This window comes from Salvelinus sp. IW2-2015, linkage group LG28 (assembly GCF_002910315.2).
Source record: "Salvelinus sp. IW2-2015 linkage group LG28, ASM291031v2, whole genome shotgun sequence".
NCBI classification, from domain to species: Eukaryota; Metazoa; Chordata; class Actinopteri; order Salmoniformes; family Salmonidae; genus Salvelinus; species Salvelinus sp. IW2-2015.
Genome location: NC_036868.1, coordinates 22,522,066 through 22,537,013, shown reverse-complemented (window position 1 = coordinate 22,537,013; position 14,948 = coordinate 22,522,066). Strand labels below are relative to the sequence as shown.

The following is a 14,948-nucleotide window of genomic DNA, read 5'->3' as shown; positions in this document are numbered from 1 at the left end:
GTTGGGGAAATATAAATAGAATAACTAAACCACTGCAATTTTCCTGGACTCTTGGGTACATTCAATGTGGCTGTTCAAGTAATTCTATGTCTGTGGTTGGGGGAGGACTCACCTCAGAAAGCTGAGTCCTGTAGTGGGACTTGTTGCACTGGAGCAGCTGGGCAGCCAGGTTACAGTCCTTCCTGTACAGATCCTACAGGACAGACACAGTGTTGGAATGTGTTAGAAGGAAAAATGCTCTTAAGAAATCATCCATTCTAAAGAAACACACTGCATTGAATTCAAGGATGAGCCAGAACCGGGACTTGAACTCAGGTGTTGTTCGGTCCAACACCTTATATAACGAGCTCCAAAACTCTTGGCGAAGATGCTAGGTGTTGTATACTAAGATTGCTACAATTTGATGACCTATAGATCTGACCTCATAGAGTGCCCTTACATTGTCCTCCCTCAGTTTCTCAATGGTCAGCTTGGCTTCCATCAGGTGGTTGTTGAGCACGATGATCTCTCTGCTCAGGGCTCTCTTCTCGTCGTCATGGTGCTGAGACTAAGGAGAGCAAAGACTCATGTCAGACTCACATTGCAAATACATTGTTGTTTTTTTCTTTGATTTCAGTGGCAGTGCAGGACAACCCAGCCGGATGCCATACCCTACATATATTTGCTTATAATCATATCATGTGTAACCGTGCTTAATTAATCACACATCACTTCAAATGGTCTAAAAGTATACAAGAGTGTTCCATCATTCTCTGTGCCTCAGATCATACAGGACGCAGAATTCTCAGAGGCCTCAACTCGTGACTATCTTACCTTGAACTGGTTGAAACGGCTGACTTTCACTGTCTGTTCCAGACAACATGACAAAGTAGYAGAAGTCTAACTATTCTCATTGTTCAACTGAACTTTTTATCAGTTTCATATCAACCAACATCTGTAATGATGCATGTACGTAATTCAGCATTACTATATAATCTTAAACCTCAGAAGAAGAATTTGCCTTTTTTGCTATTAGATGTAAATTCCCCTGTTTTGGGGACCAGCGTGGGTCTGGTACCGGTTCGACCAACATTTTTTGCTTATAAATAGATATGTGAACACCATAGATGGAAATGGCTTGCTTGAGTGGTAGCCATGATTCTCATTGACACTGAAGTATGTCTCTTCTGCCTGTGCGAAGCAGGATGTGAAATCTAAAACCACTCGAAACTGGGATGTCCCTCCTACCATTTAATTCGCTCTTCCAACTGTCCATCAACTCCTGGCTGAACCCTACGTCACAGACACTAACAGCGCATATGCCTGGAMTCCTTACATCTCAACGCAACAGGAGAGAGTGGTTTCAGAGATAGATTTTATAGCAAGTAATCTAAAATAATTCATAGATTTTAAACAAAAAACACGTTATATAATAGGAGATGAAAGGCGAGTTCCTAACGAGTTCAGGAAGCCAAGCTAGAACTCTGTGAGACGTTCACAGCGATTGGGGCAGACATTTTGAACAAGAGAGACCTTCAGAAAATATGCACTTTTCTCGCACTAAATATACAAATATGTATTTTACACTTATAAGGAAGGTGAAATGTTGTAATTAGTTATTTTATAAATTGATTATACTATATTTAGAAAAAATATATAAAATCGTTTCAAGCCTTATTCATCTAGTTTTGTGGAATAGGAAATACATCATATGAGATTTGAATCTTTCTTTGAGTATGCAGCATTACTAGTTATTTTTTATGGCCCTCTCATGATAAATAATTAATTTTGGGGATGACAACGATTACATTTTTGATTACGTTTAGTTACATTTAAGAGGATTTATACCGTCCTGTTGGTGCTATTAGCATCTGGTGCTATTAGACTCTGGTGCTATTAGACTTTGCATTTTCACAACTACCTGTACCCCAAAGCTCTGTGGCCTCAATTCTTCTCTCTCTCTCCAGTCAAGTCAACTTATCAGAAATTACAGGTCTGCCGGCTTCACCATGAAGATTTATAACTCTAGGTAAGTAAACTAGGTGAAAGTCCACCAAGATGGCCCTTGCCTAAACTTGGCATTGTGTGCAGCTGGTCCCCCCAGAACGAATTATCCACACATCAGTTGAAAATTGAGTTGCATCTTCTAGGTGCTTCTACACTGTACCACTGAACTGACTGGGGCTTCTGTCCTTGCCACTGACTGAAGCCGACTGTCCTTGCCACTTGCCAAGACGCTCTGGCACTCCCTTGAAGAAAGATGGCAGAATATGGCAAAATCCTGGTTACCACTGGAGATTTTGAATTGTTCCAGAAGCTTATACTGTTTCGACTATGCCGGCCAAACCTCATCCTCCCAGTCCTATTCGCTAGTTTTATTTTTGTCCAAACAAACCCAAATMAAATAAAATGTTACTTGTCACATGCTTCATAAACAACAGGTGTAGACTAACARTGAAATGCTTACTTACGGGCCCTTCCCAATAATGCAGAGAGAAAAAAATAGAAATATAAAAAAACACAATGAGTAACGATAGCGTGACTACAGTGTTTACACGGGGAACCAGTATCGAGTTGATGTGCAGGGGTACGAGGTAATTCAGGTACAGCAGATATACAGTTGAAGTTGAAAGTTTACATACACTTAGGTTGGAGTCATTAAAAATCGTTTTTCAACCACTCCACAAATTTCTTGTTAACAAACTATGGTTTTGGCAAGTCGGTTAGAACATCTACTTTGTGCATGACACAAGTCATTTTCCCAACAATTGTTTACAGACAGATTATTTCACTTATAATTCACTGTATCACAATTCCAGTGGATCAGAAGTTTACATACACTAAGTTGACTGTGCCTTTAAACAGCTTGGAAAATTCCAGAAAATTATGTCATGGCTTTAGAAGCTTCTGATAGGCTAATTGACATCATTTGAGTCAATTGGAGGTGTACCTGTGGATGTATTTCAAGGCCTACCTTCAAACTCAGTGCCTCTTTGCCTGATATCATGGGAAAATCAAAATAAATCAGTCAAGACCTCAGAAACATTTTTTTAGAATTGCAAAATTCTGTCTCCTAGAGATGAACGTACTTTGGTGCGAAAAGTGCAAATAAATCCCAGAACAACAGCAAAGGACCTTGTGAGAAGATGCTGGAGGAAACAGGTACAAAAGTATCTATATCCACAGTAAAACAAGTCCTGTATCGACATAACCTGAAAGGCCGCTCAGCAAGGAAGAAGCCACTGCTCTAAAACCGCCATAAAAAAGCCAGACTACGGTTTGCAGCTGCACATGGGGACAAAGATCGTACTTTTTGGAGAAATGTCCTCTTGTCTGATGAAACAAAAATAGAACTGTTTGGCAATAATGACCATTGTTATGTTTGGAGGAAAAAGGGGGAAGCTTGCAAGCTGAAGRACACAGAAGGGACTGGTGCACTTCACAAAATAGATGGCATCATGAGGAAGTAAAATTATGTGGATATATTGAAGCAACATCCCAAGACATCAGTCAGGAAGTTAAATCTTGGTCGCAAATGGGTCTTCCAAATGGACAATGACCCCAAGCATACTTCCAAAGTTGTGGCAAAAYGGCTTAAGGACAACAAAGTCAACGTTTTGGAGTGGCCATCACAAAGCCCTGATCTCAATCCCATAGAAAATGTGTGGGCAGAACTGAAAAGTGTGTGCGAGCAAGGAGGCCTACAAACCTGACTCAGTTACACCCGCTCTGTCAGGAGGAATGGGCCAAAACTCACCCAACTTATTGTGGGAAGCTTGTGGAAGGCAACCTGAAATGTTTGACCCAAGTTAAACAATTTAAATGCAATGCTACCAAATACTAATTGAGTGTATGTAAACTTCTGGCCCACTGGGAATGTAATGAAAGAAATAAACGCTGACATAAATCATTCTCTCTACTATTATTCTGACATTTCACATTCTTAAAATAAAGTGGAGATCATAACTGACCTAAAACAGGGATTTTTTACTAGGATTAAATGTCAGGAATTGTGAAAGACTGAGTTTAAATGTATTTGTCTAAGGTGTATGTAAACTTCCAACTTCAACTGTATATCTTACCATTCAAAAGTTTGGGGTCTCATAGAAATGTCCTTGTTTATGAAAGTGTCACGCCCTGGCCTTAGTATTCTTTGTTTTCTTTATTATTTTAGTTAGGTCAGGGTGTGACATGGGGAATGTTTGTGCGTTAGGTGTTGTATTTGATACGTGTCCGTATCTGTTTCTTTTCCATTTGTGGAATTGTGCATATATTTTGAGTAAAAACTCTGTGGTTTCGCTCAGACCTGTGTCCTGCGTTTGACTCCATACATTCTCCGCACACAACCCTGACAGAAAGAAAAGCACATTTTTTTGTCCATTAAAATAACATCAAATTGATCAGAAATACAGTGTAGACATTGTTAATGTTGTAAATGACTATTGTAGCTGGAAACGGAAGATTTTTCATGGAATATCTACATAGGCGTACAGAGGCCCATAATCAGCAACCATCACTCCTGTGTTCCAATGGCACGTTGTGTTAGCTAATCCAAGTTTATCAMTTTAAAAGGCTAATTGATCATTAGAAAACCCTTTTGCAATTATGTTAGCACAGCTGAAAACTGTATCTGGAGAATCAGCATTTGTGGGTTCRATTACAGGCTCAAAATTGGCCAGAAACAAATAACTTTCTTCTGAAACTCGTCAGTCTATTCTTGCTCTGAGAAATGAAAGCTATTCCATGCGAGAAATTGCCAAGAAACTGAAGATCTTGTACAACGCCGTGTACTACTCGCTTCACAGAACAGTGCAAACTGGCTCTAACCAGAATAGAAAGAGGAGTGGGAGGCCCCGGTGCACAACTGAGCAAGAGGACAAGTACATTAGAATGTCTAGTTTTAGAAACAGACGTCTCACAAGTCTTCAACTGGCAGCTTCACACAGACACTGGACAGAGTATGAATAAGGCTGTTTGAGAAGGTTGGAAGTACAATACCAACATACAGTAGCTACTGTCGTAGGTCAAAGCTGTGTGCTGGAAAATCTTGGTAGAGCATGGGTGGAATAGGCATTGTGGTGCTCATGTGAATTTCCTTTCTTTTTCTGCTTCAGACCAATGCCTTTTCTCACTTAAAACATTGTATTTTGTTTTTAATTTCCATTTTTACACCGGAAAGGGATTATATAACACCATTATACAACATTATAATAATACAGCATAACACAGCAATAAACGTTAAGTAAGAGCAAACAACAAATAAAAATGGCAACAGAAATAATGTAATTGTTAGTATTCATCTTATATTAACAGCTGATTTTCCAGAGGAGAGCGAAAAAMCAGAAACCCTTTTAAGCTAATATGGAGTAAACTGGAAACATTTCCCCTGATCTCTCTTGAGACAATTGAGCAAGCTCCTGGAAAATACACAAATAATCAACATGTACCCATGAACTATGTACAAGTTTACGGAAGAAAGTCGTACTACTACATTACCTGTAAACAAAAGTGAGTTATCACTAAATATAACATTTACAACCAAATGTACAGTYATCAGATATAGTCAACTTTGTAAATACAATTCACGGATGGCCACAATTGCTCTTGAGAAGCTATAGGTTTATGCAGGCTTCTCTGTTTAAGCCCAGTTCTACCACACCTGATCCTACTAGTCATGGTCTCGATGAACAGCTGAGTGGTAGAATCAGGTGTGGTAGCACTGGGCTTAAACAGAGAAGCCTGCATAACGGTGTGGATCGTCAAGAGCAATTTTGATAAGTCCTTTTACAAACACTGCAACAAATGACAAATTGCTGAGAAGCACCTGTAAAATACAGTCATTAGACAAGTGCAAAACTCTTAAGAGAAATGATAGACATACAGTTTTAACAAATCAGAAATTAAACCGGTGCTCTAAATCCTGGAAAACTAAACTTCAGCTACAAAAGTCCTAAGTAATGCTGTACACAGCTGTCCAACTCCAGTAAAACAGCACAATGTCCTCATTTATAAATGGCAGTATAAACATGAAAACAGGTGGGAGTGGGAGTACTCACAGATTTGGAACATAACACACATCTTAAGTATTGACAGTGGCAAAGTACCATGTGTACTGTGTGCATTTAAATTGGTATAAGTCATTTGTCAGTTCCACATGGGCCAGCTTGCATTTCTCTGTGACAGGAACATGCCCACAATCCGCCACTCTGCCATAAAGCACTGTGTCCCTGGGCAGTACTGTAGGGATGGCGTGCATCTCACGGATGAGGGCAACGACCTCTTTCTTCCTTGAGAGTCTGAGTGATGGTCTCTCCTCCGTTCTAGAAAGACGCACGCAGTTGTACAGACCACCACACTCACTGCCACTTCACAAACCAAAAGGCGCTTTTAAGAGCCACCTAATAAATGCAAAAAGCGCTGTGTGTCAAAACTATACACTAAAGAGAATAAGTAGTTGCAAAGTAGTAAGTAGTTGCAAAGTTGATAATTAGCTAAAATGCTAAAGCTGTCCATGATGAGATTGGAACACTCAACCTTTGGGTTGCTAGATGGCAACGAAAATGAAAACCCCAAAGATATTTCAAAATATGTTTCATAATTCTATGGTAGCCTTAATACCAGTMATGCCTGTCCTACTAGTGACATATCTGCCTTTCTAGACTCTGCCAAAGACTATGCAAAATTCARACTTCCAAAAGTCTTGTGATGAAATTATCTCTATTAATGAAATTAAAAAAAAATGGATCAGCAAGTTAAAATTGAACAAATCTCCAGGGAATGATGGCCTTATTAGTGAATTATATAAATATTTTCAGGAGGATATTGTTGTATTTATATTTAATGTTTTTAAGGAGGCTATTGACTTAGGGGTCCTGCCTGTTTCTGTGACACAAGGCCTCATTTCTGTAATCCCCAAACCAAACACAGATCCTATGATGTTAGAAAGTTTGCATCCATCTTTGCAGAAAGACTTAAAAAAGGTCTTGACCAAATCATTGATGATGATACCCAGACTGGTTTTATGAAGGGCAGACATATATATAATAATATTCGATTAGTATTGGACTTGATAGACTACAATGAGCACATTATGGAAGATAGCTTTATTTTATTTGTAGACTTTTACAAGGCTTTTGATACAGTTTAACATTATTTTATTTTTGAGACTCTTCGATTTTTTGGTTTTGGTCAATATTTTCAAAGTGTAATTAAGACACTTTACAATAATAGTAACAGCTCTGTTAAATTATCCCATGGAACTTCACAGAGATTCAACATTAGACGTGGAATTAAACAAGGATGCCCAATTTCTCCTTTCTTATTTTTATTGGTCACACAAGTTATGGCACTTCATATAAATAAGGATAGTTTTAGGGGTATTCAGATACAAGATAAAGAGATAAAATGTTCACAATTGGCTGATGACACCACCATTTTTTTGAAAGATGATAATGAAGTCAAGAAAGCTATTGAGTGTATTAATACCTTCTCACATGTATCAGGTTTATCTCTGAAGATTAGGAAATGTGAATTATTTGCGTTGAAAAGATGTGACTTAAACTTAGTATGTAATATCCCTGTAAAAGATATGATCACATATCTTGGTATTAAAATGAGTTAAGATCAGAAAGAAAGGGCCAACTTAAATTTCTCTCTTATTGTAGAAAAAATTGGAACGAGATTTAACTCCTTGATATTAAGAGATCTTTCTTTATCTGGACGTGTGCTTTTGTCAAAATCTGAAGGTCTGTCCAGATTAGTTTATACCTCCCTTGCCTTAGATGTTCCTCTGTCAGTAACTAAAATGGTTGATACTAAATTATTTAACTTTATATGGAGGAATAAACCTCATTGTTTAAGAAAAGCGATAACATGTAGCACCCAAAGTGAGGGAGGGTTGAATGCTCTGGATTTTAAAACCTCTAATATAATCTTTAAGATCAAATGGATACAAAACAATTAAAGAAATAAGGATCGCATTTGGAATATAATCCCTAATTTAATATTCCAACAGATTTACATTTACATTTAAGTCATTTAGCAGACGCTCTTATCCAGAGCAACTTACAAATTGGAAAGTTCATACATATTCATCCTGGTCCCCCCGTGGGGAATGAACCCACAACCCTGGCGTTGCACGCGCCATGCTCTACCAACTGAGCCACACGCGACTTCTAGATTGGTGGTCTAGAAGTCTTACTCAAATGCAACTTTGATGTGGGTAAAATCCCTATTAAGCTTGCAAACTTTCATAAACAAGTACTTCTAACTTGGAACCTCATGTACAAACACAACTTYTCCCCTCATAGGTATACAATCTGGAATAATAAAGACATAAAATACAAAAACAAGTCTTTGTTTCTCCAGAACTGGTTTGACAACAACATTATTTGGGTTAAACAATTATTGAATAATGATGGTCAACTATATGATTATCCAGAATTTATTAGAACACACAATGTTACATTSACTCCTGAGGAGTATCAAATTGTTGTTAGAGTTGTCCCTAAAGGTGCTATTCTTCTGTTAGGAGAATATAACAATACTCCAAGTGCAACTGTTGAGGATTTTGTAGCCTCAATACAACTAGAAGGAATTTACATTTTAAACTGTAAATGTAATAGCATGTACATAAGAAAACTATGTTAAAATGTTACTATGTTAAAAMATGTACTGGAATACAGCCATAGGACTAGTGAACTGGAACAAAGTTTCGTTGTTATCTGGTAAATATTGTATATCTAATAAGGTGAAAGAAGTATCATACAAACTCATTCATAGRATCTACCCTGTAAAGACCTTTATTATACACAGATTTAAAATAGCTATTGATAACAAATGTGTATTTTGTGRTTGTGACCCAGAGACTCTTGACCATTTATTTTGGAACTGTTCTTASGTCAGAAGATTTTGGAGTGAGTTAGAAGATTTTATTTGAAAAGAAACGACTATTAGAAAAAGAAAGACTGTTAATTTGAAAGATTATGTTTTATTTTGATTCAAATGATATGGACCCTGACTTAACTTTCATTGTTAATTTGTTTATCTTTCATGGAAGATTCTTTATCCATAAAATGAAGTGRGCAGAGAACAAACCCCTCTTCACATTATTTAAGATAGAATTTAAATATTATTTTTGAAATTATCAGTAAATGTAAAAATAAAAAATCAATATGCACCATAAAACTTTTTGACAAATTGAAAATGTATTCGATATGTAATATCCTTGTCTGTTAGGTTTATGCACTCTTGTTTGTATATTTCTGTTTTGTATTTGTTGTGTTCATAATATTTTTAATTAAATATATATATATATAGTATGTATAAGATGGAAATACAGGCCTAAGCATTGTTGTTCACTAGTTTGCTCCAATTGGGGGAGGGGTGGTAGGGTTGGAGGGTAATAAAGGAAATAYAGCWATTTTTTAAGATGTGTGTGTATATATATGTATATTTATATRAATGTATGTATGTGTATATGTATGTATTTATATGTGTATGTATGTATGTGTATATATGTATGTATATGTGTGTGTGTATATGTAAAAAAATATATATGGGGGATTGGAAGTGAAGCAGACAATTACAATGAYGGAAGCTAYACTCTTTCTGCAAAATTAAAGCTGATCTATCCCCTAAAAGAAAATTCTACAGTGGATGAAATATTTGGTTCCCTCATCAATCTRCACACAATACCCCATAATGACAAATGTATMAAAAATTCTAAACTGAAATACCTTATTTACACAAGTATTCAGACCCTTTGCTATGACACTCGAGTTCKAGCTCAGGKGCATCCTGTTTCYATTGATAATCCTTCTACAACTTGATTGGAGTCCAGCTGTGGTAAATTCAATTGATTGGACATGATTTGGAAAGGCACACACCTGTCTATAAGGTTCCACAGTTGAGAGTGCATGTCAGAGCAAAAACCAAGCCATGAGGTCGAAAGAATTGTCCGTAAAGCTCAGAGACAGGATGGTGTCGAGGCACAGATCTGGAGAAGGGTACCAAAAAATGTCTGCAGCATTGAAGGTCCACAAGAACACAGTGGCCGCCATCATTCTTAAATGGAAGAAGTTTGGAACCTCCAAGACTCTTCCTAGAGCTGGCCGCCCAGCCAAACTGAGCAATTAGGGGAGAAGGGCTTTGGTCAGGGAGGTGACCAAGAACTCGATAGTCACTCTGAATCAGTGCAAATTTAAAAAAAAAAACAGTTTGGGTGTTGTGGTAGGGAGATTTAATACTGAGCTTCAACCGATACCTATATATTATGGGGACTATCAGCCCCACAATAATAAGTGTATTGACGATGTCGTCCCCACRGTGACAGTATGTACATATCCCAACAAGAAGCCATGGATTACAGGCAACATAYGCACTGAGCTAAAGTCTAGAGCCGCTGCTTTTAAGGAGCGGGACACTAATCCGGACGCTTRTAAGAAATCCCACTATGMCCTCYGACGAACCATCAAACAGGCAGAACGTCAATCTATTGGCCATGTACCACTRGTYACTCCTCACTATTGTGTTCTGCGGCCTTTCATTGGTTGGCGGGGCTCTGGTTTTCCTGCTTCCTGTTACCAGGAGAACAGAACTACCTGACTCCACAGATGAAGCGGAAGGGAAGTGATTGTGACCATCACGAAGAATGCCAGCAATCTGAATCTGAAAGTAGATGATAGTAACAGTTCAAGATCAACCGAACTATAGATCATGACCATGGAGGTTTCACCGTGGGACATTCCGGTTGAATCTTATATAACAAATAATCTCTTGTGGGAAGACTACATAAACATAAATGGTATTGTAGATCTGTCATGATTTGTTTTTTTGGGGGGTATTTTATTAGGATCCCCATTAGCTGTTGCGAAAGCAGCAGCTACTCTTCCTGGAGTCCACACAAAACATGAAACATGACATAATACAGAACATGAATAGACAACAACAGCTTAAGGACAGAACTACATCAATTTAAAAAGGGACACGTAGCCTACTTATCAATACATACACACAAATATATCTAGGTCCAATAGGGGAGAGCCGCTGTGCCGTGAGATGTTGCTTATCTGTTTTTTGAAACCAGGTTTGCTGTTCATTTGAGCAATATGAGATGGAAGGGAGTTCCATGMAATAATGGCTTTATATAATACTGTACACTTTCTTGAATTTGTTCTGGATTTGGGGACTGTGAAAATGTCTGGCCGGTTAAGTGTGTGTGTGTCAGAGCTGTGTGTACGTTGACTATGCAAACAATTTCTTATAAGCGGAAGAAGTGATGCGGTCAGCCTTTCCTCAACTCTTAGCCAAGAGAGACTGTCATGCATAGTATTTATATTAGCCCTCTTTATATTAGCCCTTTTTTTTTATTATTATTTTTTTACCGTTATTTTACCAGGTAAGTTGACTGAGAACACGTTCTCATTTGCAGCAACGACCTGGGGAATAGTTACAGGGGAGAGGAGGGGGATGAATGAGCCAATTGTAAACAATGAAGAGCAAGACATGCTGGGCCAGCTGCAGCTTAACTAGGTCTTTCCTTGCGGCACTCAACCACACGACTGGACAATAATCAAGATAATAATCTTAAAGACAATAATCAAGAAGACAAAACTAGTGCCAGCAGGACTTGCTTTTTGGAGTGAGGTGTCAGAAAAGCAGAGCATCTCTTTATTATGGACAGACCTCTCCTCATCTTTACAACCATTGAATCTATACGGTTTGACCATGACAGTTTACAATCTAAGGTAATACCAAGTAATTTAGTCTCCTCAACATGTTCAACAGCAACACCCTTCATTGCCAGATTCAGCTGAGGTCTAGAACTTTGGGAATGATTTGTACCAAATACAATTCTCTTCGTTTTAGAGATGTTCAGGACCAGTTTATTGCTGGCCACCTATTCCAAAACAGGCTGCAACTCTTTGTTGAGGGTTTCAGTGACTTCGTTAACTATGGTTGCTGATGCATATATGGTTGAATAATCAGCATACATTGACACACACGTTTTGTTTAATGCCAGTGGCAGGTCATTGGTAAAAATAGAAAAGGGTCTAGAGAGCTGCCCTGCGGTACACCACATTTGACATGTTTGACATTGGAGAAGCTTTCATTAAAGAAAACTCTCTGAGTTCTATTAGATAAATATCTCTGAATCCATGATATGGCAGAGGTTGAAAAGCCATGACACATGTTTTTTCAACAACAGGTTATGGTCAATAATATCAAAGGCTGCACTGAAATCTAACAGTACAGTTCCCACAATCTTCTTATTATCAATTTCTTTCAACCTATCATCAATCATTTGTGTCAGTGTGCAGTATACATTGAGTGTCCTTGGTAGTTACAGTCGTCTCATTGCTGCAACTCCAGTATGGAATCTGAAAAGGCGAAGGTCGAGAGCCATGCATCCTCCAAAACACAATCCAACCAAGCCGCACTGCTTCTTGACACAATGCCCWCTTAACCCGGAAGCCAGCCGCACCGATGTGTCGGAGGAAACATTGTACACCTGGCGACCGTGTCAGTGTGCACTGTGACCGGCCAAGGAGTCGCTAGAGCGTGATGGGACAAGGACATCCCTGCCGGCCAAACCCTCCCTAACCCGGACGACACTGGGCGCCGCCCCATGGGTCTCCCGGTCGAGGCCGGCTGCAACAGAGCCTGGACTCAAACCAGGAACTCTAGTGACACAGCTAGCACTGCGATGCAGTGCCTTAGACCACTGCACCACTCGGAAGGATTCATTTATTTCATTTATTTTTAATACATTTGCTAAAATAAAAAATAAAAACTGTTCTCGCTTGGTCATTATGGGGTATTGTGTGTAGATTACTGAGGATTTATATATATATTTTTAATCTATTTTAAAATAATGCTGTAACGTAACAAAATGTGGGAAAAGGGTCTGACTACTTCCCAAAGATTTCACAGATTTTGACTATGTTTAAGTTTTGCAATGGCAAATTATGTAAAACCATTGAACTGCAATAAATTCAGATTGGGGGTTTGTAAAGTGTAAAAAAAATTTGATTACATACTGAGCACAGGATAATTACATCATCGACTTGATAACCGCTAAAGCGGGAGCATTTGAGCTGAATAAATATCCAACTGATAAGAATTCACAGTTTGATAAACAATGAAACCCTTTGATAAATGATTCTGTCCCTTTACGTTCCATGAAACGAAGACCCTCTCCACTCCTCCTTGCTATCCAGCCAGGTCACCCGTGATATAAGTCAGTATTCAATGTCCATCCATGTCTGAGGACGCCGGGAGGTGATGTGTAAACCGGCCACTAAGGGAAACAGTGAGCGCTGCTACCTTCAAGTAGGTTTTGGTTTTGCTAGGTTGGACAGCGATGTTGGATAGGCGTAAGCATCTGCCTCTGATTCCGAGGGTTGCAAGTTTGAATCCAGCGATAGAAAGTTTTTTCTGATACTTTTGTTAAAGCCTATCCCAAAACTTAACCCTTACCTTAACAATTCAGAGTTAATGCCTAAACCTAACCTTAAATACCTCGACATTTTACGTTTGAAACAATTTCAAAATCGAATTCTGACATGAGACAGTGAGAGCTGGTTGTGCTATCAGCCTGCAACATCTTAATGTTACAAACTCTTAACAAATTCAGAGAGGGGACATATTCAGCTGTCTATTCGTAGTGAGGAAGAAGACACATGATGATCATACAATGCTGGGATGGCAGGCTGGTTAATTGTATGCTTCCTTTAGAAAAGCTGCATCTGACAAAAGATGTGAGTCGCAGGGCTAGCCCAGAACAATAGGCTCACTATCATCCTGCCATAGGAAGGAGGACAAGCTATTGTAAAAGGCTGTAATTAACGTCAGTGGTACCAACAGCTAGTGTATTCATATTCAAATCCACTGCTCAGTGCTTTTCACTACCTTTTCTAAAGAGTAAAGACCACTGCTTGCTTAGACAAAAAAAAAAAAAAAAAAAAAAAAATAAAAAAATAAAAAAATATACAGTATATGCATATAATATAAACATGAAGAATACCCTTGTAATATGCTACTTCAACTATGTCTGATGCCTGGTGTGTGTTTGTGTCCCTCGCAGCTCTTTGCAGGAGCAGAAGGAGGACCTCCGGAAGCGTCTGTCCTACACCACCCACAAGCTGGAGCTGCTAGAGAGCGAGTTTGACTCCACCCGCCAGTACCTGGAGACAGAGCTACGTCGCGCCCAGGAGGAGCTCGACAAGTTCACCGACAAACTACGCAGGTGTGGCCAAACTGCAAAACCACACCCTCACGGATCTCATTGCATTGATTTTGTGTGTTCATCTCTCGGGAAATATGCCCCATGTTATAGTCACATTCACAAGAAGTCTTTGAATACCTCTTAAGGGTAAAGCCTTAAAACTAACACGGTGGTACATTATCATGATGGATACATAGCAGAGACATCGTTAATCCAATGGGTGCAGAAAGTGTTCAATTATTAATAGTGTGAGTTGGTAAGCCGGTGTCATTGTGTGTCTCCTGGTAGAATACAAAGCAGCTACTCAGCACTGCAGAGGATCAACCAGGACCTGGAGGATAAGATCCATAGAAATGTAAGTGTGTGTGTGTGTGTGTGTGTGTGTGTGTGTGGTGTGTGTGTGTGTGTGTGTGTGTGTGTGTGTGTGTGTGTGTGTGTGTGTGTGTGGTGTGTGTGTGTGTGTGTGTGTGTGTGTGTGTGTGTGTGTTGTGTGTGGTGTGTGTGTGTGTGTGTGTGTGTGTGTGTGTGTGTGCGCGCGTGCGTGTGCGCGTTTGTGCGTGCATGCATGCGTGTGTGTATGTGTTGTGGCATACGCGCATGCATGTTTGTGTATACCTGTAGGTGTGTGTCTGCATGCTTACGTGTGTGAGTGCGTGTGTGTGTGAGAGAGCACGCATATGCAAAAGTGCATGCATATTTGTGTACACTTGTATGTGCTGTGTGTGTGTGTACATGCACACGT

At 39.1% G+C, this 14,948-nt stretch overlaps 1 protein-coding gene across 3 annotated transcripts in view; it reads right to left on the bottom strand.

Annotated features, from left to right (window-relative positions):
* The window catches only part of si:dkey-174m14.3 (brain-enriched guanylate kinase-associated protein), a 35,725-nt gene that overhangs the window by 3,729 nt on the left and 17,048 nt on the right, over positions 1 to 14,948 (bottom strand). For all 3 annotated transcript variants that reach the window (XM_023974298.3, XM_070435844.1, XM_023974299.3), the window contains 2 exons: positions 440 to 547; positions 113 to 193 (listed from right to left, as the gene is read on the bottom strand). In XM_023974298.3, the coding sequence (XP_023830066.1) occupies positions 113 to 193; positions 440 to 547 (189 nt within the window). The remainder of the gene's footprint in view (positions 1 to 112; positions 194 to 439; positions 548 to 14,948) is intronic.